The sequence below is a fragment of the Melospiza melodia genome, chromosome 5, assembly GCF_035770615.1.
Source record: "Melospiza melodia melodia isolate bMelMel2 chromosome 5, bMelMel2.pri, whole genome shotgun sequence".
Lineage (NCBI taxonomy): Eukaryota > Metazoa > Chordata > Aves > Passeriformes > Passerellidae > Melospiza > Melospiza melodia.
The window spans coordinates 77,161,579-77,184,975 of NC_086198.1; the positions used below are offsets into that span (position 1 = coordinate 77,161,579).

At 41.1% G+C, this 23,397-nt stretch overlaps 1 protein-coding gene across 1 annotated transcript; it reads left to right on the plus strand.

Moving 5' to 3' along the window:
* The first annotated feature begins 2,524 nt into the window (after positions 1–2,524).
* Positions 2,525–22,756, plus strand: NELFA (negative elongation factor complex member A). Its single transcript, XM_063157520.1, has 11 exons — positions 2,525–3,067; positions 10,267–10,438; positions 11,532–11,693; positions 12,604–12,693; positions 14,533–14,663; positions 14,834–14,903; positions 15,765–15,853; positions 17,003–17,114; positions 19,287–19,543; positions 20,549–20,648; positions 22,159–22,756. The coding sequence occupies exons 1-11, from the start codon at positions 2,816–2,818 to the stop codon at positions 22,341–22,343; spliced, it is 1,620 nt and encodes a 539-aa protein (XP_063013590.1). The 5' UTR covers positions 2,525–2,815; the 3' UTR covers positions 22,344–22,756.
* Positions 22,757–23,397: the final 641 nt, after the last annotated feature.

A 23,397-nucleotide genomic window follows, 5' to 3' on the forward strand; every position in this document is an offset into this window, starting at 1 on the left:
ACTCTTCTCAACAATTTCATATTCAACATCACCTCCTTTGAAATAGGGACCTGCAACTTACAGGAAAAAACATCTGCAGACAGTTATCTGTGAAATGCAACATCTTGAGGGATACAAAGCATTCCAGAGAAATCAAGTATGCCCTTTCCAGCTCCAGAAATCCCTGAGGAATAAGCCTTCTTATATTTGCCTTCTTATATTTATATTTATATCACTCTGAAAATCACTGTCCAAGCTAAACAAAATTTAGGTTTAAAAAAATAATAATAATAAAGCACTTTATTCCAACAGAAACTTAAGGTACAAGTAGCTGGCAGGACAAAAGTTCTAACAGCAGGCTGGCACTTTGTCCTTATCTGCAGAGTGTCTGATGCCTTTTCAGTTAAGAGCCAGAGGGACAAATCTGCAGGTGACAGGGCTGGAGCCAAACTGACTATGCAAATCCTTACATGCCAGATACACGTGACAGAATAGGCTCCCTTCTCAAGCCACACCTCAGATAAAAGCACAGAAGTGATCACAGCAGCTCAGACTAGATGGCCATGCAGCTCAATGCCTTAACACTGACAGTGTTCAAAAACAGACACCTCAAGGAAAGCCCAGGAACAGAGTGTGTGTAATAACCTTCCTTAGCTTCCACCAGCCTGCAGTTTGGCTCTCCTGAGCAAGGCAGCACCAAATCCCACAATAACTTTAGGGAAACAGAGCAATCCTTTCAAAGGACAGCCAGGCCAGCCACCTGAACTGGTGGAGTTTGTGCCATCTCACAGAACCAGGTTAACCCTGTTACAGCCACTGCTTGAAGACAACCAGCTGTGCAAACATGTTCTGATATACCTCCCCCAACACAACTTTAAAAGGAGTTGGTTACTTTTCTGCACAATTAGAAGATGAGAACATCACTAGTTTTCCTTGCCTAATTAGATTTTTTTTACACTGTCTCATGGATTTTACCCGATAGATAAGGATGTACCTTACCAATACTGGTGCCTACCTTTTACAGATGGATATAATTAATGGAGGGCAAAGGTTAGTAGTAATAATTACATGTTGAATATATATATGACTGCAATTCCTTTACAGCTATTTTTAAATCTTTTGCTTTAATTAATTTTCTATTCTGTTCTCAATTTTAAAATTTACTTCAGTGTCTTAGTTACAATGTTTTTTCTGTATACAAACGAACAGATAAATACTTAATTGTGGATAAGTATTTCCCCCTCAGCTACATACTGAACTTACATACTGAGACAGAAATTCTGGATATTTATGTGCTACACAAACTGCCTCAACTTTGATTTTGCTGCTCTAAAATATCAGCTCACTGCATACAAAAGGTCTGTCTTAAATCTGATTTGAGTATAAATTGGTGGTACCAATTTGGTAGCAATGGTACCAAAAAAAAGCATGATAAGGTATGGGAAAAAATTCACACTGTGCTAATATATAATTTATTCACACAGAAACTCTTTGCCTCAAAATACTTCCACACTGACAGAAGTCATAGCTGCAGACACTCAGCATTTTGGGTATCAGTAACATGAACAAAATAAAAGACTCCATGGTGCCATATTTGCATTTAATAGTAAGAAAAACATTTTCACTGAAAGGGTAGTTAAGCATTGGAATAGGTTGCCCAGGGAAGCAGTGAAGTCACCATTCCAGGAAGTGCTCAAAAGACTGGAGGTGTGGCATTTGGTGACATGGTTTAGTGGTGGCCTGGACAGTGCTGGGTTGATGTTTGGTGATCTTTGAGATCTTTTCCAGCCTGAAGGATTCTGTCATTCTATATGGAAGAAACACAGAGCCCCTCGGCAACAATTGCTCTGCTCTCCGAGAGAAATCAGCTTGTAAACAACGTCTTTGGAAGGTGCAATGTTGTTAAAAAAACGTTTTCATTCAAAAACGTAGGAGAAAGAGATCAGCAGAATCTGCTCTCCTACAACTCCTGTGCTTCAATTTCCACCAGAGACGCGCTAAAATGAACCGTTTATGCTACGCTTGAAAGCCCCTTGAATCTTCCGGGATTTAGGCAATTAATTCATTGTTTCACATTTAAATAACAACGAGCCGAATCTCTAGGGAACACGAATGTTTGCGCTGCGGGTTTCTGCGCGCCCTCCCCCTGTGCCACGACCCCGAGGTCACCTCCGCCATGGCTGAGGCACCCAGCGCGCCAACCGCGGGCACAACCATGGAGGGGACACCGCGGCCCTGGCAGAGGCAGCACCGCGGCCGGGGCTCTCCGCCTCGCCCGAGCTGCTCGGATTAAAGCGTTTCAAGGGGGCATTAGCGCCAGGGAGCGGCGCTGGGTGGGAACACGGGCCGGGCGCGGAGGGAGCGGACGGCCCGCCCGCCTGAGGGGGCTTGGGGCTGTGAGGGAAGCAGACGTGGTGCTCCGGAAAGCGCCGCGCCGGGAGGCGCCGGGGCCAGCCCACCTCGGGCAGGAAGCTCTACCCCCAGCCCCGCCGCGCCTCGGCGGCCCGCTCGCGGCTCTCCTCCCATTTCTGCCCTGGAGGAGTCAGGGCGGACTGTGAGGGACAATGAGTTGGGACTGACAGAGGAGCTTCTCTACAGTGAAGCGGCGCCATCTTGCAGTACGGACGAAAAGCTGTGGCGGGCGCCATTTTGCACATGGCCGAGAGATGAGAAGCGCCTTATTGCATTTCCCCTCCTGGGCGCCGCCATTTTAGGTTACGGCATAGCCTCCGCCTTCCCAAGCTCAATCTCATTGGGCGCCGCCATTTTGGCTTACGAACAGCGACCCGCAGGGGTCCTCACCCCCTCCCTTCCTCCCTTTAGGTGCCTTCATAAAATGCCCGTCGAGAATCCCCTCTTTTTTCGCCCCGCTCCCAAGATGGCGTCGATGCGGGAGAGCGACACCGGCCTGTGGCTGCACAACAAACTGGGCTCCACGGACGAGCTGTGGGCGCCGCCGAGCATCGCCTCGCTGCTCACGGCCTCGGTCATCGACAACATCCGACTCTGTTTCCACGGCCTTTCCTCGGCCGTCAAGCTCAAGCTGCTCCTGGGGATGCTGCACCTGCCCCGCCGGGCGGTGGATGAGGTGAGAGCCGGGTGGGAGACGCAGCCAAGCGGGGAGCGTGTGTGTGTGAGGGGGAGAGGTCGGAGATGGCCTGAGGGGAGAGAGGGGGGCAGTGCCAGCACCACCTCCCCCGCCCGCCCTTTTTTTTCCACACGGGGGCTGCGGGGAGGGGGGACAGACCCCGGGCTGCCCGCGGGCCGAAGCCGAGCGGCCGCAGCCCCTCAGGCCAGGGGCGTGTGGTAGGGCTGGTCCCCACAGCCTTCCCCGCCTCTCCCTCGCAGCCTTCCTTGGACGGACAGCAATAAGTGGAGAAGGTCTCCAGGCTCGGTCCTCGGTGTGAGGAAAAGCGCCGAGATTCCCCGCGATAAGGGAGTGAGTGGAGTGGGAGCTTTGCTGCTGCTCCTCCTCTTCCTGCTCTTCGGGGATTCTCTGCTTGGCACTAGGCTCTTGAAAGCAGTTTGGACACGAAACCCGTTGTGTGGCCCACAGGGACTCATTGTAGCGCTGTGTTTTGGGTGCCTTTTAGCGAGGAGGGCTTTTCTGAGGCAGTGGTTGTGCCATGGCTAGCGGAGAGGCAGGATCGTTCAGGAGCGGTCCGTGCGTGTGTTTCAGCTTCCTCCGCTCCTTCACAGTACTGGCGGCTGTGTAGGTGTCACAGGTCGAGCATCTCGGCTTTAGGGAGGACAGCAGCAAGTGCTGAAACTTTGGCAGAGGAAGATCTGGGGTCTGCACTGAGCAATGCTTTTCCCCACCCTCCTGCAGTGAGGTCTTGACTGGGGAAAATTGCCATGATTTTTGTTTCCCTCTCTTTACCTTTCTGGGAGCAGCTGGTGCTTTCCTCTGTTGTCCTACCCCAGCTAATTAACTGGCTGGCTCGAGTCTGAGCTGGCTCTGCAGGCTTTTTCACTTGGCCCTGGACCATGCCTCATCTGCACCCAGTTTATTTTTGCCAGTAGGCAGCTACAGATGTTTGGGGCAATAGCTGGAGAATGTCTGGAAATATTAGGTTTCTTCAGCCAGACTGAAGGAATTCCTCTCGTGCTTCCATCATGTAAAGTAGTATTTCCTGGTAACGATCATGGAAGTGGTGTGGAGTTAGTTTTTACCTTCCTATGTAGAGTAGCTGTGCTTTCACCAGTCTTTCTTGGCTAAGACAGCTGCTTCTTAAGCTAAATATACATATATACGAGGCAGGGTGTGGTATGTAACTGGGATTGTTGTGTGCTCAGCTTTTGTGCACTTCTAGGCTGAAAATGGGCAAGCATCACCTTTAAGAAATAATTTAGTGTAAGTCTTGCCATATACCATTTAATGTTTGTCTTGCCATATGCATCTGTATGATTCATCACTGCGTTACACTGGTGTCACTTTATAAAAAATTCTAGTTCAGCATGTTTATGCTGATTTTTAAATCATGATATTCATGTTTAGTGCTTGTCCAGTGAACAAGCTGTCATCCTTGTGTATGATAAATGGGGTCGTGTTCTGGACAAACAAAATAATCTAGGCCAGAAAGGGGGATGGGAGCTCGTGTGAACTTGTGAGTTTGCAAAATTCCTGTGACCTAAGTAGCCTGGCAGAAATTAGTATTGCAGTGTTTAGAAAAATCAGTGGTGTTTTTAGAATGAAAAGAGCTTCAAAGAGCTTAAGGACCTTCATAAATGGCACTCATGGCAGCTCTTTGAGGGAGCAGCATTCAAACAAACTGAAATAATTTGTTGAAATGCTTCAGGTGTGTTCACTGGGTGAACATTTTAAACCACACCTGAGGAAGAGCTGCCAGCAGCTTTCCTGGATCTGTGCTTGTGTTAGCTGTGGAGATAAAGTGTAGAGAAAAATGTAGAGAAAAGCCAGTCAGTGTGCCTTTTACTGTGTACTGACAGTGATCAGTTGTGTTCCAAATGTGAAGCTCTTGTTCCTGCTGTAACAAAATACTGTGGGATTTTTCAGTTTGGCAGAGTTCATTAACTCAATCATAAGCTTAATCTTTTATTGTAAACTGATGATTGAGATCTCTTGATTGAGATCTACACTTAGCATCTTTAATTGTTTCAGGAACATGTGATTTTTTTCCTTAAACTGGGAGAAGGGCCTTAAAAAAGGTTAAAAATAGAAAAACCCCTGAGGCAGAAACCCTTAACATTGCTGGTAGGCCTAATGTTATTATTATTACAGGCTTCCTTTTATAGATGGCAAAAATAGCTGATGTAACCAAACTGCTGACAGAAAGGACTGTTGTCATATCAGATGCTCATCATTTGTGGTTAGTTTACTAAGACAGTTTTATTTGTGCAGATTTGTCACCTAACTTAGTATCAAAAATTCCAATGTTTTAATTGGCATGGCATACCTTGCACACAATACCCAGAAAATAGATAAATATGTGTGTGTCCAGAGTGGCTGTGCTGTGCACACAATATCCAAAAATAGATAAATATGTGTGTGTCCAGAGTGGCTGTGCTGTGCACACAATATCCAAAAATAGATAAATATGTCTGTGTCCAGAGTGGCTGTGCTGTGCACACAATACCCAGAAAATAGATAAATATGTGTGTGTCCAGAGTGGCTGTGCTGTGCCCAGCTCTGCAGCAGCCTTGCTTGTGTGCTGGGGAGTGCTGCAGGCGGTGCCTTCCTGCCAGGACAGGGTAGCTGCAGCTGCCTGGGAGTGAATTTCTCACTTGGAAATCACCCCCATGTGTGAAAATGGTTGAACTGAAGCATGAGAATGCTGAATTATTCTTTCTGAAAGTCATCTGTCTCTCCCGTGCCATGTGCCAGTCTGCATCGATCCTGTGCGAGAAGCACTGAGCTGGCATTTGGAAGCTTAATTGTATTGGAAAATGTATTGCATCAGCTTTGTACAGCTTTGGGAATCTTAATAGCAGTTACAGGATATGTTACATGTTAAAAGATATTCCTCTCTCTAGATAACAGATTCAAGGAGTTATTTTCTCTTCAAAATAATTTTTTCTGTTTTCTGTGTAGTAGCATTTTCATGACAGCTTAGAATGACATAGAAACCATTTGGGAGCAGACATTTGAGTAAAAAGCAATGTGGGAATCAAGGAAACTGGTAGTATTTAGTTTAGAAGGGATTTAATTGCTCCTGGTCCTTTCTAAATCTCTGTGAAAGCTTCAGTCTAGACAAGTGAATCTTCAGTGAGCCCTCTTAAAGCTCAGTCCTTCACTTAAGTGATTTTATCCTCATATGTAATATCTTTCAATCTTCATAATGTTTTCATTCAACACTCCAGATACTGTATAAATGTAAGTGACTTAGTCCTCATAATACTCTTGTGGGACAGGTAATAAAACTAATTTTTTATCATGCTGTGAACCACATTACTGCATGTTTGTTCCTGTTGACTAATAAGAATAATTGGCTTTCATTTTCATTTTAAATTGTGTTTTGTAGGCAGTTATCAAAAATTCCTTTCCCACTGTAATTCTCTGGGAAGAACTTACAAACTCTTGAATCTTATGGCTTTTCAGCTGCTAATTTTTTTCTAGATAATTGCACTTGTTTAAATGATGCCTAAAGCTCAGTGTAGTGCTGACCAGAGTTTCAGTTGTGAATTTGGCAGAACTGTTATATTTGTTTATTTTGCATATTATATTCTTGTTAACCTGATTCACAATGGCAAGTGGAAGCTTTCTTTTTATGCCAGTGTTTAATTTATTTGTTCAGGGTTAGACTGTGATGTTAGAACCAAGTCTGGAACAAGGACTGTGCTTCTGTGCTCTCTGAATTGTCTTGAGAGGAGGATCCCTGTCCCAGCAGGGACCTGCCAGTTTATTACAGTAGAAATCAAAACTGTTTCCTTGTACTGGCTTATGTGCACCAGGAGCCATCTGTGCAGGGAAGTGGGGATTGGGGAGTGTGGGTGCAAAGGAGTAAGAGGGGACATGACACTTGCATTTCCCTCTCCATTGGGAGCACACAGGCTGCTGTGCACCTTTCTGGCCTGCACTTCGAGTTCATTATTATTCTGTGATGTAAAATGGGATATTTTAATCCAATAGTTCTCTTGGCCACTTGAGCTCTTTTTCATGATTAAAATGCAAACCACATCCAATAGTGGTATTGACCCATCCTGGATCTGTATTGTGTAAATATTAATACTGTGTTTTCAGTCCAATGCTTTTAGTTTAATGAAAATATTCTATAATGATAATGAAGCTCCCTATTAAATACCTATTTTTCTATAGCCTCAGAAAGATGAAAGCTTCATTTGGTTTATTAGCCAACTGTTGATACATTTGTCTAAATGTGTGGTTATACACGTTAATTTAGGCAAAATACAAAGCAAATAAATATTTGAAATATTTGCAAGTAGTCATCTTGGAGCTGTCACATTGTGTGTTACTTGTAACACTTCCTTTTAAATACCTTCCCACAGTCCTGTTTGTCCTTCCTGCACAGCCATTATTAATCTGCCTGTGTTCCCAGACACTTCCCATCCTGCCTGATCCCTGCTTGCTAGATGTTTCCAGTCGTGGCCTGTGCTTTTCTTGTGTGCCAGCAAGCTGATAAAAATACTTAAGATCCTTAAGTTTTAGATGAGAAAGACACTGGGACGTGTTACATCAAATCTTGACATTCATGCTTAACAAGATGCTGATGGGAGTCTTAATGACCCAGTGTTGCAATCATAGACAATTAAGAATTAGGGATTATGGCTCTGCCCTGTAAAATAGCAGGAAAACTGCATGTAGCATTCCCTGATGAGTTGCATTTCATGCATTCTCAAACCATAAATGAAATGTTTCTTTTCAGCTGCCAGTTGAACAGTGAGGTGGGAACATGTATTTAAATTGCCATTTGAAGGCAAACCTGAGTCAAAACTCGAATCCAGCCTTGTTAAATGCAAAGCCATATTCAGGCAAGGTCTCTGGTTAGCTCACAGCACTTGTTAGTGTGCTTTGCTTCCCTGTGTGTGATAGTGTCTGTTATTTCACCATGTTGTTTCTGTCTTGAGGCCTTGTGACAATGTTATTTGCCCCGTGCTAGGCAAGCAAATTGTTTCCTGGCTCCTTTCTTGAAGGAACCGAAAGCTTGTTAAGCAGTGGGTTTGGGCATAAATAGGCTGCCTGAACTTTAACCCTGAGAGCAGAGGGGGTGCAACATGCCCAGACCAGAGTTCTACAGGAATGTTCATAGTATGGGCATGTAGCTCTGTGAATTTTGGTACAAACAGGAGTTTTGTGAAGCAGATATGAACCGTAAATTGTGGGATGTGAGAGACATTTTTCTTCTGACTTTGCTTTGACGGAGGAAATGACATTCTGTACTCTTACCTGTATTAGTGGTGTCCACAGAAAAGCTTGTGAAAGCTATGAATTCATCAGCTCTTCTGGGATGTTTTAGGTGTTTTCTGTAAATCAGTACCTTGATTCCTTTAGGACAGATAAAAGAACAAAAGACTTTGCTCTGGTAGTGTTCACAGTCATTCTCATCCACTGTAGAAGTGACTTTTGTTAAGGAGTTGAGGGTTAGAATAGAGAGGTGGACAAGTGTGTGGGGGTTCTGGTGGGGTTATGTTTACTGAGGAATAAGTGAGCAATAGAGAGCCAGCAAAGACTGGAACCTCAGAAATTGATTCTTTCCACTGGGTGAGGTTGGTTACATTTGACAGTACATTAACCAGTGTGTGCTCCTGGTTATGTGCTTGATCCAAAGCAAATCAATGGCACTGCTAAGATGGGAACTGGCCCATGTAGTGTGTTCTTCCTGCTCCCCTCTTTGTGGTTCTGGTGTTTGTGTGACTGCAGTCAGTCACTCTGAGGAGCTGGTCCAGCTTTAAGCTACACAGGTGCTCATTTTGGGTCAGATGGACTGATTGTTTCACAGGCACACAATGTGTGAGACCTAAAACATGCAGGGGGTAAAGGACAAACGCTCTGGAGTGGACTTGTAAACCCTTCCAAAGTGAGAGGGCGATAACATTGTGCAGATGAAAGGACTTGAGAAATGTCAATGTTTGTTTGCCTCTGAGCTTTAAAAGTGGATGGGAGAGGAATGGGGAGCAGAAATTTATTTCTTTTATTTAGAGTTGTATGCATAGAGTAAGTTCATTTTATTAAATCTTTTCATATAAGAGTGCTTTAAATAAGGGAAAGAAGCAGCATGAAGGTGAAGATGAGTCTCTTGCTTGTCTTCCTGTGTTCAGAGACATGATGACTGTAACTAAGCTATATGTGCCACATTGGGTGGTGAAAAATCAAAATCGATATATTTCCTTATACTTGCTTGTACATTCTTCAGTGTTAATACAATGCAGATAGAGTATGATAAACTACTTCATGTGATTTTACTGTTGTGTTTTGTGGCTTGTTAGACACACAGAATATCTCAAACACCTTAGCTCACTAAAGCTGGTGCTGTCACGCTTACATGAAAATTTACTTAGACAAAAAGAAAGTTCAGTCTTTGGGGTTTTATACTTACTTGTGGATGAAGTAAACCCCTGACTGTAGTCACCTTGATTTCCATGTCATGGTTCCAACAGATATGTTTGTCAGTAATTAAAAAAATTCCGTTACCATGAAACTTAAAATTTACTTCATTTATTTATTTACATTTTACAAAATAGAAAGATAACTTTTTTCTGACTATGAACCTTTGAGTAGCTGGAAAATCTTGTTGCTCATGGCATGTTAAGAGGGCTATGTTTACTTCCCATAGTATATAATTTTTGTCAAACACTACAGTATTAAGTTCTTTTTGCCTCAGCTTAAGTAATATTTTGAAGACAGTTATGATGCAGATGCAATCTGTCTATGTAATTATGCTGTAGGCTGGCAAGGGGCACATCTTCATTTAGATGCCTGTTCTAAATAACTTGTGTTGTATTTGCATTTTCCCATCACTGAATAGAAGGTGTGGGTCCACAGGGAGTAGGAATGTAAAACGCAAGGAGACAGTAATGTAAAAATTTGGCTGCTGCTTTTGAAAATGTCCAGTGCTAAACAAAGCTTTGAGCTGCCAAAAGCTCAAAACAAAACTTGGGTTAGATTGAGGGAAAGCAGTTTAAAAAATCACCTTGGTTCATTCTTTGCTAGGTTCTAGAGTTAATGTGTAACTGTGTGGAAACAGTCTCCCTCTTCCCTCCCCCAGTAGTAAAACATTGTGCATGTTTGTGTCTTTTTTAAATAAATCCAACTACAACCTGTTTAAAACTGTTTCCAATTGGTTGATTTTCTTTTTCTTTTTTTGTTAGATGAAAGGGGCACTGACTGAAATTATCCAGCTCGCTACCTTGGATTCAGACCCCTGGGTCTTAATGGTAGCTGATATTTTAAAATCCTTTCCAGATACTGGCTCCCTTAACCTTGATCTTGAAGAACAGAATCCCAATGTTCAAGATATTTTAGGAGAACTTAGAGAGAAAGGTAAGCCTTTTCTGTTGGTGAAAATTGCAGGAATGTGGTGCACTTTTTTAGGAATAACCTGTCATTTCACAGGCAGCCTTGCTGTCTTAAAGTAGAGATAGAAGAACAAGCACTGTCTTGTCTCTGGACTACCACAGTTCATGACCTGGAATGTAACTGGACTGGGAGCTGTGGTATTTGAGAAATGGTAGCTTCTTAAATTATCTTTTCACATATCATCAGAATTTAATGTCAGCTATTGCCCAGAGTGTGAAGGGCAGCACAAAAGTTGTGTGGATTCTTTAGTACCACAGACTGTGCTGCAGCTTAGCGGTAAAGATATTTTCTGTGTTGCTCTGACTCACATTTGTGGTCCCCAAGACAACAGCAAGTCTCTGTCTTGTGTGGAAGCTCCACCACTGTCCTGGGCAGGGGCTGCCTCTCTGGAAGTGTCTGGACAGCAGGGGATCGCTGCTGGAGGGAGGCTGATCTCAGGAAGAGTTGTGCTGCTGATGGCCAAGCAGCTGCAGATTGCCCAGCAGCTGCTTCAAACAGCAGCAAAACTGCTGATGGATGCAAAACTACTCCTGCTCCAGTGCGTTGGTTTTAGCACATTGTCTGGAAAAAGCCCTCGAGCATCCATGGGCAGACACAATCTCGGGGCTGGAGATTGCAGCAAAACAATAATTAAATGACTTGGAGGTGGAAGCACTTTGTTTTCTTTCTATAAACAAATGATCATTTGTCTATCCACACTTGTGATTTGGATTTTTATTCAGTAGTTTGGTTTTCATGTGTAATTTTTAAGGAATCCGAGAATTCAGTTTTTTTAATCTATTTTTTTATCTATTTTTTGACAATAGCAGCATATTTAAGATACCTATAATTTGGCTAGGTATAATTAAAATGGAAGCTTTTATTAAGCTAATGGGAAAAGCAAACATTCTAATAACTGGTTATATGTTGTGTAATAATTGGAACTAAATTACTCTTGGTGTTTATACAAGTAGTCTGAAATTGAAAACCACCTGTACAGTCTAGTTGTAAAATGTTTTGTCATTAGCTGTCAAAGAGGTGCTAATACCCCTGTGTACTGTGTTAACTCTTTATGCAGTAAGTGAATGTGAAACTTCAGCTATGTTGCCGTTGGAATGCCAATACTTAAACAAAAATGCCTTGACAACACTGGCTGGGCCCCTTACTCCCCCAGTGAAACATTTCCAGCTGAAAAGGAAACCTAAAAGTGCCACTCTCAGAGCTGAACTCTTGCAGAAGTGTAAGTAGTATTAAGATTGTGTACAAATTAAATGGTGAAAGGCCAATTAATATTGAGTATATTCAGTCTCATTCTCCAGAATTGTGATGCACATTAAAATGTTCTATTACAAGAGCTTTTCTGGATGAGGATGGACTGATGTGTGGAAGAGCAGGTGCGAGTCATTCCAGCCAGGATTGCATTAAAATGCTTATATGGATTTAAATGCTGTTCACATTTCAGGGCATCCAAAGAGCTGTAGCTTCATAAAGCACAGATAGGTCCTCTCCTGGTATAGTAACAGTCTGACTGAGGACACCTTTGGTTAAAGCTCCTGAAGCAAAAGTAAAATGAGGACAGTTTTATTTTGCCATGTGCTTTTGGAGCAGAGAGCAAGGGCTGCTAATTAATGCTTTCTTTCACTCAGTGTGGCTGTATAGTGTGTAAAAACCAAGAGAGTTTTCTCTTAACAAAAGGCAGCATATGCGTACATGTATGTATTGGTAGCTGCTTGAAAAAAGTGACTTTAAAATAGTTTACTGCAGCTGCTGTTCTGTTGCAGCAGCTTGCTGCTTTCTTGCATGTAATTTGAGTTGGTCTGGTTAAATACAAAACCTGTAAATTTTCATAATTTGTCATATAACTTTTAAAAATTATTTAAATTTCTACTGATTAAATTGCCTTTTCTGGTAATTTCTTTTAGCTTAGGCCACCTTGTCCATTGCAGTCAAACTGATTTTGCATTTTCTCCAAATACTGTGTTTACTTCACATAAATGACCTGGATTTTAATTGGATTTTAATTAAAATACAATTCTTTGTTGGTATTCCTATCTCTTTATCTGTTAGTTAATAACATTTTATGTAAGAAGCATTGTGTTATGTATTTCCAGCACAGGTTCTGTAATAACTAAAGCCATTTTTCCTTTTAGCAACAGAAACTGCGCAGCAGCTCAAGAAGACTGCAGGAGTGCCTTTCCATGCCAAAGGCAGGGGACTGGTCAAGAAGATAGATACAACAAGTATGGCTCACTTTCATCAGTTCTCAGAAAGAAAACCTGCTAAAGTAGCCTTGATGAAGAATAAAATTACCATCTGTTTTTTACAAAAGCTTAAATTTTTTTTGAGGCAAAGGATTTCTCCCTTTCTGCCTCCCTCTCTCCTTATACTTAAATATTTCTGACATGTCTTGTCAGAAAGAACAACAGTGTGGGGGGTTTTTCAAATGGCAAGTATATCTGCCATGCTTCTAAAGTGTATGCAGCTAGATCATGCCTATAGACTTTGATAGGAATTTAATTTGCATCACTCCAGGAATAACTCCTGACTAAGCCATGTTGCTCCAAAAGGGAGAAGAGTGGATCACAGTAGTCTGCTGTGCTCTTTGAAATGCTGTGAAGTAGATTGAAACTATTTTGTATTTGTATAATTCTGTCTGGAGAAAGAAAAGGGGACAGTGTTCTCTGAAGCCAAGTCTGAGCAGTGAATTCCAGGTGGCAAACCTGTAGAATGATCCTTTCAGCTTTGTATTAATGCATTTCAGTTGTTTGCTGAAGTTCCTGAACTGCTTGAATTTTTCAAATAAGGTGTGAGAAGAGGGTTTAAAATTATTTACATACTCTTAAGTCACTGCACAGGTATAACATTCCTGGCCACCAGTGATGCTGAAATGGGAACCTTTGAGTGATTTCTTGGTGTTGTGGCTGGAAGTACTGTGAAGTACTAAGTCCTTTGTGTTGGTGCTATTTAAGATGTGGCTTTGAGGGCTGATGTTTGGCCTTGTGTTCATGCAGGAAATGCAAAAGATCTAGTTGTAATTCGAACTAAAATTTTTCCATTATAGAAAAGGACTCTTAGTTCTTGGCTGTTGAATTATTAAAGCCAGTTCTTAGAACCTGGCCTTTAGAGCTAGTTGGCCTCCAGAAGCAGGAGTTGGGGACCTGCTGAGGTTTGCTCTGCTGGAAGGTACTCACATGGGTCAGAGCATTGTCCTGTGGTTGAAACATTTTCAGTACAACATATAGAGGGATACAGAGTCTCTAAGCTCAAACTGAAGTTCTCTGTTCATCATCAGGGCATCAGGAAGCTCAAAGACCTGATAGATGTGTATATGTATCCCTTATCTTTTAATAGTTAAAAGATTGCTGTGTTTAGTGCTAGCATTAAGTGTGAGGTAGAGTGGCAGCATCACAGAGTTGTGAGGAAACAGATGCTTACAGGTGTAGCTGATGCTACTGAGTGTTGAGATAGCAGGTGGTCTGTTTGCACTGTAGACCCAGATTGGTCCTCCTCCTTGTGCAAACAGCAGCTCTAGATTTTCATTTTTTTCTAGATTTACCCGTGTGAGGCAGTACATTACCTTTGCAATATATCACCAGCCCATAGCCTTGCATGAGCTTGGCTAAGATTTTGGTTAAATACAATTTTATCAAGTAATTTGATTGTGAAAGTCAAAGAGCAACTTTGGCAATAATTGCATTCAAAAATTTATGTCCTATACTGTTTTACATGTTCAGAGTATATTTTTTACAAGTAAGGAAAGCATCTGTGTGTATAAGAAAAGTAGACTTTGTTAGCAGTGCACCTGTTTGATTACTTCATGTAGAATGGGGTTGTAAGCATTGGTCAGACATTGGCCCTTATTCCCTTTTTGAAAAGTAAAACCTAATCTGACCTTTGAGGTACATGTAGTGTTATAGCTAATTCCACATTAATATTATAATGTTTATTAGAAACATTTTAATTTAAAGGGCAGGTAATGTGTGCATTAAAAAGGGGAAGAGCTGAAGAACTCATTGAAGCATTTATCATAACCAGTTAAACACATATTTCAGTTGTTGCTTTCTTTGCTCTTCCCTAAGCACCACTCAAAGGAATACCAAAACAAGCTCCATTCAGGAGTACTTCAGCTCCCAGTGTTTTTAGTCCTTCTGGAAACAGAACTCCTATTCCTCCTTCAAGGACACCTTTGCGCAAAGAAAGAGGAGTGAAGGTAGGTGCACTCCTTGTTTGTCTGCTCAGGACTCTTCTCTCACATAAAGTGAATTTCTGCTGCTGCTTTGAATCAATATATTAAAGGAAAAAAACCTGAGGATGATATTTATAGATAAACTATATGCATTTAACAATGATTATTAAAATCTCTGTGGTCTTTCTTTTTAGCTTCTAGATATCTCTGAGCTGGATATGGTAGGTGCTGGTCGTGAAGCAAAGAGAAGAAGAAAGACATTAGGTTGGTACAGCATTCTGCTTACAAAGGCTGTCAGTACACCTGCAAATAGGATCAAGATTTGTAGTACCATTTTGTTCTTAATTTGCCAAAGCTTAGCCTGAGCTAAGCTTAAAAAATTAGGGGATGTGATACCAACTAATACTTGTGAATGAGGTAAACCCCTGACTAAAATAGGTTTTAAGGGTGGATTTTCATTTGTTTCAGTGCTTCTACTTCACATTGCCTTGGCCTAGGTAATATAACTCAGTCATGTGAAAGGATTGAGCTAATCAGTTGTGCTTTGGGCAGCCTGTAGGTGTGTGAGTGGCTTCAGTACTGGCACTTTTCTGAGTTATTTTCATCTGCTCAGTTCTACTGGCTGTATGGCCATGTAAATTAGGTGAAAGTAATGTTGAAAAAATTTATAGCACTTTCCAAAATTTTGACTGAGGTCTTAACGAGTGAACAATATCTGATACAGTGCTTTTAAGGCAAGTGACAGGGTTGTGCCCTACTTAACCATATCAAGAATATACACTATGCAGCATATTTTTCCTAAAACATTTTTTTTTGTGTTTGTTACAAAAAAAAAAATACCACCTCAGAAGAAAACCATAATTGCAATTAAAATGTTGCTTGGGCTTTCATGCCTTCTAGTATCAGATTACTCAGTTCCTGTATCCTGTACAGTGTTGTTCAGTTAATTACTGGGTTCATTATAAAACAAAACAGTGTTTGGAGATTACTGTATCTATTTCAGCATATACCTTTTCAAGCATGTTTTAGCATACTTTGAGAAATGCATTTTTAGATCTTTGTTTAAAAAGTATATTCAATATTTCTGAAAGAATGTTTGGACTCACTTGTATTCTTATGCAATAGATACAGAAGTTGTGGAAAAGCAAGCCAAAGAAGAAACAGTAGTAGAAAATGCTACCCCAGATTATGCTGCTGGCCTTGTATCTACACAGGTAAAATCAAGTAAAATCAATCAAACAAAAACCAACCAGTCAAAAAAAAAAAAAGAAAAATACTCTTGACATATGCTGTTCTAAACTCCTTAAACACTGTAATGGCATTATGCTCACTTGTTGAAACATGTCTCTTTATGTAAAAATTTCTATGTAATTTTTTCAAAATTTCATTTTCCCCAAAGAAAAAGCAAATCTGTTGCCAGAAGTTGTTCAGTCAGGGAGAGGAGGAACCTGTCATGTGTAGACCTTTTTCCTCCTATTTCAGGTTCAGGATATTAGAAACTGCAGTGTAGCTTTGTGTCCTCAGGATATAGGTTCTACAAGAATGTTATGTCCTGCCCTTGCTTTTGAGTGAGAAACTGTCTGCTGGGCATGTGTGACAAGCCAAGGCCAACATACAGGCAGATAGTGGTAGGCCAGAGTCAGGAGTGAAGTTCATTGCCTCTCTTTCTGCAGAGTGCTAAGAGAATCTTTGTTTTAGCAAGTTCCACATTTTACAGAATGTCCATATTTCATATAGTGGGCCTACCTTAAATGATTTGTCTGTTAGACTTACTCCCCCCAAAACATCTTTCCTCTCTCACCCCCTTATGTTCAAAGGCTGGATCAGGCAGTGAAATCATCAACCATGCTGCTGTTTTTATGCTGTGTATGCAGTGTCATGTATAATTAAGTACAAAATGAGGCTTTTTCTGTAGCCTCACCATCGTAGATGGCATCAGTCATGTTGATGTTGGCTGCCTGTTTCAGTGGCAATGGCGTTTTTGCCCGTGCTGTTACTGCTGCCTTCTGCTTGTCTGTGTCCCAGAGGCCTTTGTGTTCTCCTGGGTGAGAGCCTAGCAGGCCTTATGCTCATGGATGAGCATGGTTCTGCTTGCTGGTGGTGAAGAGCATGTTTCTTCTGGCAGATCACTTAGTCCTAGAGTGCAATTCTTCATAGAGTGCCATCTGCACAAATTTCTGATGTCTGAAGTAGAAAGTCGGTGTTGAACAGGTTGTTAGGTAGGATTCCTAAAAGAGGAGGCTGCAGTTAAGTTCTCAAAAGGAACGTCTTAGTAAAACAAATGTTGAAGTTGCATTTAAAATGCAGAAACAGCCCATGAGTACTTTCAGTGTGGCTTTAATGTTTTCTTTTCTGTTCTGTAGAAACTTGGCTCGTTGAACAATGAGCCTGCACTACCTTCTACGAGTTATTTACCTGCTACCCCCAGTGTGGTGCCGTCTTCCTCCTATATCCCAAGCTCTGAAACACAGCCAGGTAACAGACACTTCTTTGCTCTTGGGACCTGATGAATGCAACTCTGTACTGTTTTACTGTCTGCCTGCTCTTTTATTTACAAACCTACTGTCCCTCAACTTGAATGAAACTCCACCTTAGCAATATAATATCCATTGCAAGACTCCAGCCTTTGAGTCTGGGGAAACCAGACATGTAATTTAACCTAAGTAAAGAAAATAATTGTTGGCTCTAAATTTTTAGAGTGACTGCTAGCTAAGCCAAGTAAGTGAAACAATTTCCTGATTTTTTTTTTCTTACAGTAATAGAAAATTCAGCTTTTGCTATCCCCAAAGAGTAATCAATATAAGTCTGAAGTATGTATTCCATGCACACACATGCTAGCACATACAAAACAGTTGCTTTCAGAAGTCAGTTTTATTTCTAGAGCCAAGTGCATATTACCTTTCACACAGTTTGGGATTAAGCCATCCATTTTTCCTCTACCTTTGTATAACAAAGATAATAGCTGACCTACTGCATATTTTGAAAAGTGCTGTTATTTTCAATTCTAGAAAATTACCAATAGCAAAAAATAGTTTGTACAAATCCTTTTTTCCTACAGTTTTATTTTAACCAGCTTGATTTTATTTTTCCTTCCCTGCTGTGTGTGAAGTCTTTAAAAGAATGTATCAGTTTATGCTAAAAGATGTGCATGGCTGGGATTCATTACCAGCTCTGTCCATTAACAGAGAACCAACATTTCAGTTTAATATATTATTTTTAATTGTGAGTTGTTGCATTTTGGGCACTTCAGAAAACGACATAGATACAAGACCCAGTCATTTCATTTGGCCTCAAAACAGTTCAGAATCTCTCTGAAGGTCTATGCACATCTTTCTCTGGCAGAAAATTGGCATCTCCAGAAGGAATGCAGCCAAGAACACAGCAGTGTGTCAGCAGCTGTAGTACTATTTTCCAGAGTGCTGGCATTGTGTTCAGCAGCAGGAAAAGTCTAGTTTAAAATTCTCTATTCTGTACTCTTTCCTTTAGGAGTATGGAGTATTTAGCTTTTCTTGGGGACCGGGAACATAAAACTGTTTGGTTGATTGACGATGCACACAGAAGATCCCCAGATTTGGCCTCATATAATCTGAGGTTGCATAATTAAGACATTACTTTATGAAAATCAGTTATTTTGACAAGATACAAAGCCAGTAATGAAACTTGTAAAAGAATAAGGAATATCTCATACTGCAAATGTTTATCCTCTCAATTGTTCCACATCTACTGAAAAATACCAGTATTGCTAAAGCCATTGCTGTGTCTGTGCCAAAGTGGAGAACCAGAGATGTCTCCTTTCCTAAAATCTGCTCTAAAGGGCACCAATGTAGCTCTGATCTGTATCTGCCTGTAGTCTTCTGTGAACACAGGATAAACAGGTCAGCTTGAAGCTCATGAGGTTTGTGAAGGGTGCTCCAGCCTGTGTCCAGGAGCTGCAAAAGAACGTGGATAGAGTGTCCACTGGGTCATCACCACTGGCTGGACAGATGGTGACTTGTGTGGTCAAGCTGCTGTGATTTCATGAGCTGCCTCCAACTGCAGCCAGGTCTGCAATAGTATAACTTCCTTACTGCGGGTGAATGGATCAGCTTTGAGAAAGAACAGTTAAGCCTTGTGGGGTTTTAACTTCTAGGAGTTAGTGTTTAAATAATTAATGATTTGTGAAAACTGCATTTAATTCTGACATCTGTTAAAGTATATTTGTATTTTCAGTATCTTAATGGTACTTCCTTTTAAAGCTGCTGCTACATTAGGTAAAAACTGATGAAATAATTTTTGACTTGCTCTATGTAATAGTTCAGCAACAATCCTGGTAGGATCAGAGTACAGTTGTTAGAGCTATATAAACTGAAAAGTAAGTATTGCAGTTTCAGTTTAATAAATTGGATATTGATTAAACATCAGATTTGATGCTAAATATAGCATATCCATATGGAACAGCTAATTACTCTGTTGTCTAATGTTTTCTAAAGAAAATTGAGTGGAAAGAGCATTAGCTCTTAACTTTTTCATATGGATATTAGTTGGCATATTGAATGGTGGTGCTAAAATGGAATCATCAGAGATTTTAGCTTTCTTTAAAGGCCACTGGTGGTGCTAATCCCTATTTGTGGATAATAATGTTTTAACTATCCTGACTGGTTTTTGCAGCTGGCTCTGCACGAGAGGCCTTGCAGACCAACAGACAGACTGAAGAGCCTGCAGCTCCAAATGCTACTACAACTCTTCCTGCACAGTTCAAACAAAGAACCCCCATGTACAACAGCAACTCTAATCCCCCTGCAGCTACACCTACCTCACCCCTAACACCCACCACACCTCCTGCCATCTCCCCGGCGGCACAGGCACCACAAGTGGCCCCCCAAACTCAGCAACAGCCACCACCGAAGAAAAGCCTCTCTCTCACAGTAAGTAAAAACAGATTCTTTTTGGCTGATGGCTTTGATGTGGATTGGATCTTGTTTAGATGTTGGCATTTCTTGGCCTTTGGATTATGGAGTGGTTGAGGCTGCTTTTTTTATAACCAAAGATTACAAAAATACTTTGTGATTTAGCATGCTGTCTTAATGTTATTCACAACATTTTTAGTTGTGCAGTGTTAATGTTGCAGGATGCTGTTTGTTATGTAAAATAATGTATTGCTCATTATAAAGAATTTTGGGAGAAGGGTGTATTTCCAACAGAAATTGCCCAGCCAATTGCACATAATATAAATTGCTTAAAATTGTCCTGACATAGCTGTACTAGGAGAAAATACATAAATAGATTATTTTAAGGTAAAAGATTTTGTTTCTGATCCACCTCATCCCCCCATTACACATTTTTCAAAGCCTGAGAGTGGGGATATATCTTGAAGCTTCCTATTCCTGGTGCATATATACCTGGTTTGGTAACTTTTATGTGCATGCTTGGAGTCCAGTTCAAGCTTAACTGATCAGAAGACTTTGCTAACCATATCTGTAAGCCTGGCTTGCAAGATCTTACCTTTAGCAAGCTGGATGACGTCTTTTCAGTAACTCTACTGCATTTATTAAAGGAAAATAAATCCTCTGAAATTATCGTAAGCCTGGGTTTGTTGGATTGTAGAGAAAGCATTGGATTATTTTCTTTTTTCCCTAATGTCATAAGGGACACAAAATGGATAACATAAATATTAAGCCTCTCACATGCTTCTGTAACTCTTTGAAGTGAGGTGCTTTTTTCAATGTCCAGAGTTCAATGGAACTGCTGTGCATGTTAGGTATAAGTATTGCAGAGGGGAAACCTTGAGGTTAGGAGATGTTTTTTTGTTAACTTTTTGTATGTCCTACAAACCTTTGCCTTGTTCTTTTATGGTCATCTGTGGATATTAAAGTGGTCCCTGTTGGCAGAGTTTTTCTCAACTGAATTGACATTTATTGTGTCTGTTACAGAGGGAGCAAATGTATGCTGCACAGGAAATGTTCAAGACTGCAAACAAAGTTACAAGGCCAGAAAAGGCTCTTATACTTGGATTCATGGCAGGATCCAGAGGCATGTATTGATATTAATTTGGCTTGGTCCTGAATACACAAATCTGAAATACAGCCCAGCATTTCTAAATGTGCATATGAATGTGCTTTGCTTTAGCTTTGTCTGTATGTGTTGGACTCTTTGCTTTACACTGGACTCTACATACTTTGATGAATTATAGTTTTAACTCCCTGGAAATGGGTCTTTAGGGTCTATTTCCACTAAGTCAGCTGGTCTGTCAGAAAAGCTGCTGACCATGATATAACTGAACTCACTGTAGAATCAGGGCTTAGGGTTGAAGAGAAGCAAGGCAGCTGGTAAGCTGTGAACAAAGTGGTTGGTTGCAACTGCTCTGCCTAGAGGACCAAGAACGTAAATTCTTTTGTGGCCAGCTGATGTACCAGCTGGGTAGTACAGAACCTCTTTGCTAATTCCTTGCTTTAGAAACTGGCAATTGTTATCTCAGAGACTTTAGATAACAACTGGTGCTGTGAATCACAGGGAGATAAGCTGTCTCATAGCTGGATCCTGTTATGTATTGGCCTTGATAGACCAAAGCTGTTTTACCTAGAAGATTACTGGATGTAAGATGAGAAGGGGCTTAAGAGTCCTTAAGTGAACTCCATCATCTGCACTAGCTCTGGTTTCTAATTTGGTATTTGTGGGCTCTTACCACCAGAGTCCTGCAGCCTAAGTGTGGCTCATGCGTTTGGAGTAACGCAATACGCTGGTGAGAATGACCAGAGCAGAGTTACTGTGGTGATCCCTGAGCTTTGAGTTTGGTCCATCTTACATTAATGATGGTGTTTTCAATGCTACTTCAAATTGCACTAGGAGGCTGTACTTTAATATCTACACAGACAGCCTTTTCTAATGTAAGGTAAAATATTATTTTGGAAGTGTATGTGATATGTGATATGCCAACACATATACATATATAATAAAGTAAATATTAACATGAATTCCTTTAGTAATAATGCCAGCACCTTCTGAAGGTTGGATAAATAACTGCCAACTGATATTCTTGAGCATCATTCCAGTACCTTGAAGTGTAACATTTAAAACTTCTACTGGCACGGACCTGAGTCTGGGTCTGACAGTGAAGCTTTTTGGGCTTCCTTAACAGCTAAAAATTCTTGAGGCATTTAACTACAAAATGTCTCCCAAGTAAAGTAACTCTGGGTAGTTCATTTACCAATTCCATTTAAATTATAATCTTCTCTTCTGACTCTTGAGGTAGAAAGAAATGACACTGGCAGGCTTTACTCCCTTTATAATTGTTCTTGCAATTATGTTGCAATTATGAGCTTTGTCTTTTGGGGTCCGGTTTTGTTATTTTTAAAACTTGGTCTCAGGAGTATGGAGGAGGAAAATCTTTGTCTGGTTTGCTCACCTTTGGGTTTGAGAGTTGTTGATTGTGTTTTGTGGGGATTTTTTTAAGCATAAGAACCCCCTGTCTTGTCTAATATACTGTTGTATATACTAATGTTCTGTTGAAATGTATAACGTGTTTCTTGCCTTGTTTCTGCAGAGAATCCTTGCCAAGAACAAGGTGACATCATCCAAATTAAACTTAGTGAACATACAGAAGATTTACCAAAGGCAGATGGCACGGGCAGCACCACTATGTTGGTTGACACAGTCTTTGAAATGAACTATGCTACTGGTGAATGGACCAGATTCAAGAAGTACAAACCTATAACTAATGTTTCCTAAGAGATGCAGCAGCAGCAGACTGGACCAAATCAAGTTTAGAGTCAACCAGCTCATAGAGTATGTCAACTGTACAAAATGGCATTCATGTGTACATTTCTTTTTACCCTCCAGAGTAGAAGCTGTGCTCTTCAACCAAACTGAGCTCAGTGAACACAGATGTGTTTGATGGTGTCAAACTCACTTAATTTCTTTTTTTATTAATCTTGGGAGAGGGAAAGATGATCTTGGGGGAGGGGGGGACATTGTTGGTGTGTTTTTGTTCAGGATGCTGAAAAAGGAGATCACAGCTGAAAGGTTACAGATGGGAGCAGCTTACTGCTAAGTACCAGAAGAGAAGACTACTGCGCAGTCACTCACGGTTTACTGTTAACTGAGGGCACAGATCTTTATTATAAAAACATTTTCCTTGGCAACATGAGTTCTGTCATAAGAATGGATGTATGAAGCACTACAGGTCGGTACTTGATAATTTTGTATTTCAGCTGCAGTATAACTATTGCAGATGGTAGATGTCAGTGTCTAAAGGTACCCACTGTATGTTTAGCTTATTTATGCCTTGGGTCATAGGATGAGATTGAGCAGCTTTGTTTTAGCAGTGGGAACAAAATGACCTGGACCCCCTTATGCATCTGAAGGAGATCGCTTTATTGTAGAAATCACTTTATTTTAAACCTTTAATCTCAACCTGACATAACTGAAACCAACCTGAGACCTAACAGAACTTAACAGAAAGAAGGCACCCATTGGCTGGCTCAGCTGCCGTGCTGCAGTCCACGTGTCCTATCATCCAATCAACTTCCTGCTCTTATGCTGTCCACCGTTCCTCCAGCCAATCACAATCTCACTCCCAGCTGTCACGCAGCTGACTCTCACCTCGCTCCTAACTGCCTCTCACCCCTCCAGCCTGCAGCTGTGCCTTTCCCATGGGGCCTTCTGGAGAGCATAAGCCTTAATCACTTTAATAATCATATCCTACATCTTCCCCCCCTCTTTTTTATTAAGCAATGAAAATTTACTAGGAAAAACCTAAGCAATTCCTAAGACATTAGTAACA

Bases quoted from the DNA above. Each gene is read 5' to 3' on its own strand.
- NELFA (XM_063157520.1), top strand. From the start codon at position 2,816: ATGCCCGTCGAGAATCCCCTCTTTTTTCGCCCCGCTCCCAAGATGGCG. The intron at 10,439-11,531 runs GTAAGCCTTTTC...CTCTTTATGCAG, and splicing joins AGGAGAACTTAGAGAGAAAG to TAAGTGAATGTGAAACTTCA. The intron at 12,694-14,532 runs GTATGGCTCACT...CTCTTCCCTAAG, and splicing joins CAAGAAGATAGATACAACAA to CACCACTCAAAGGAATACCA.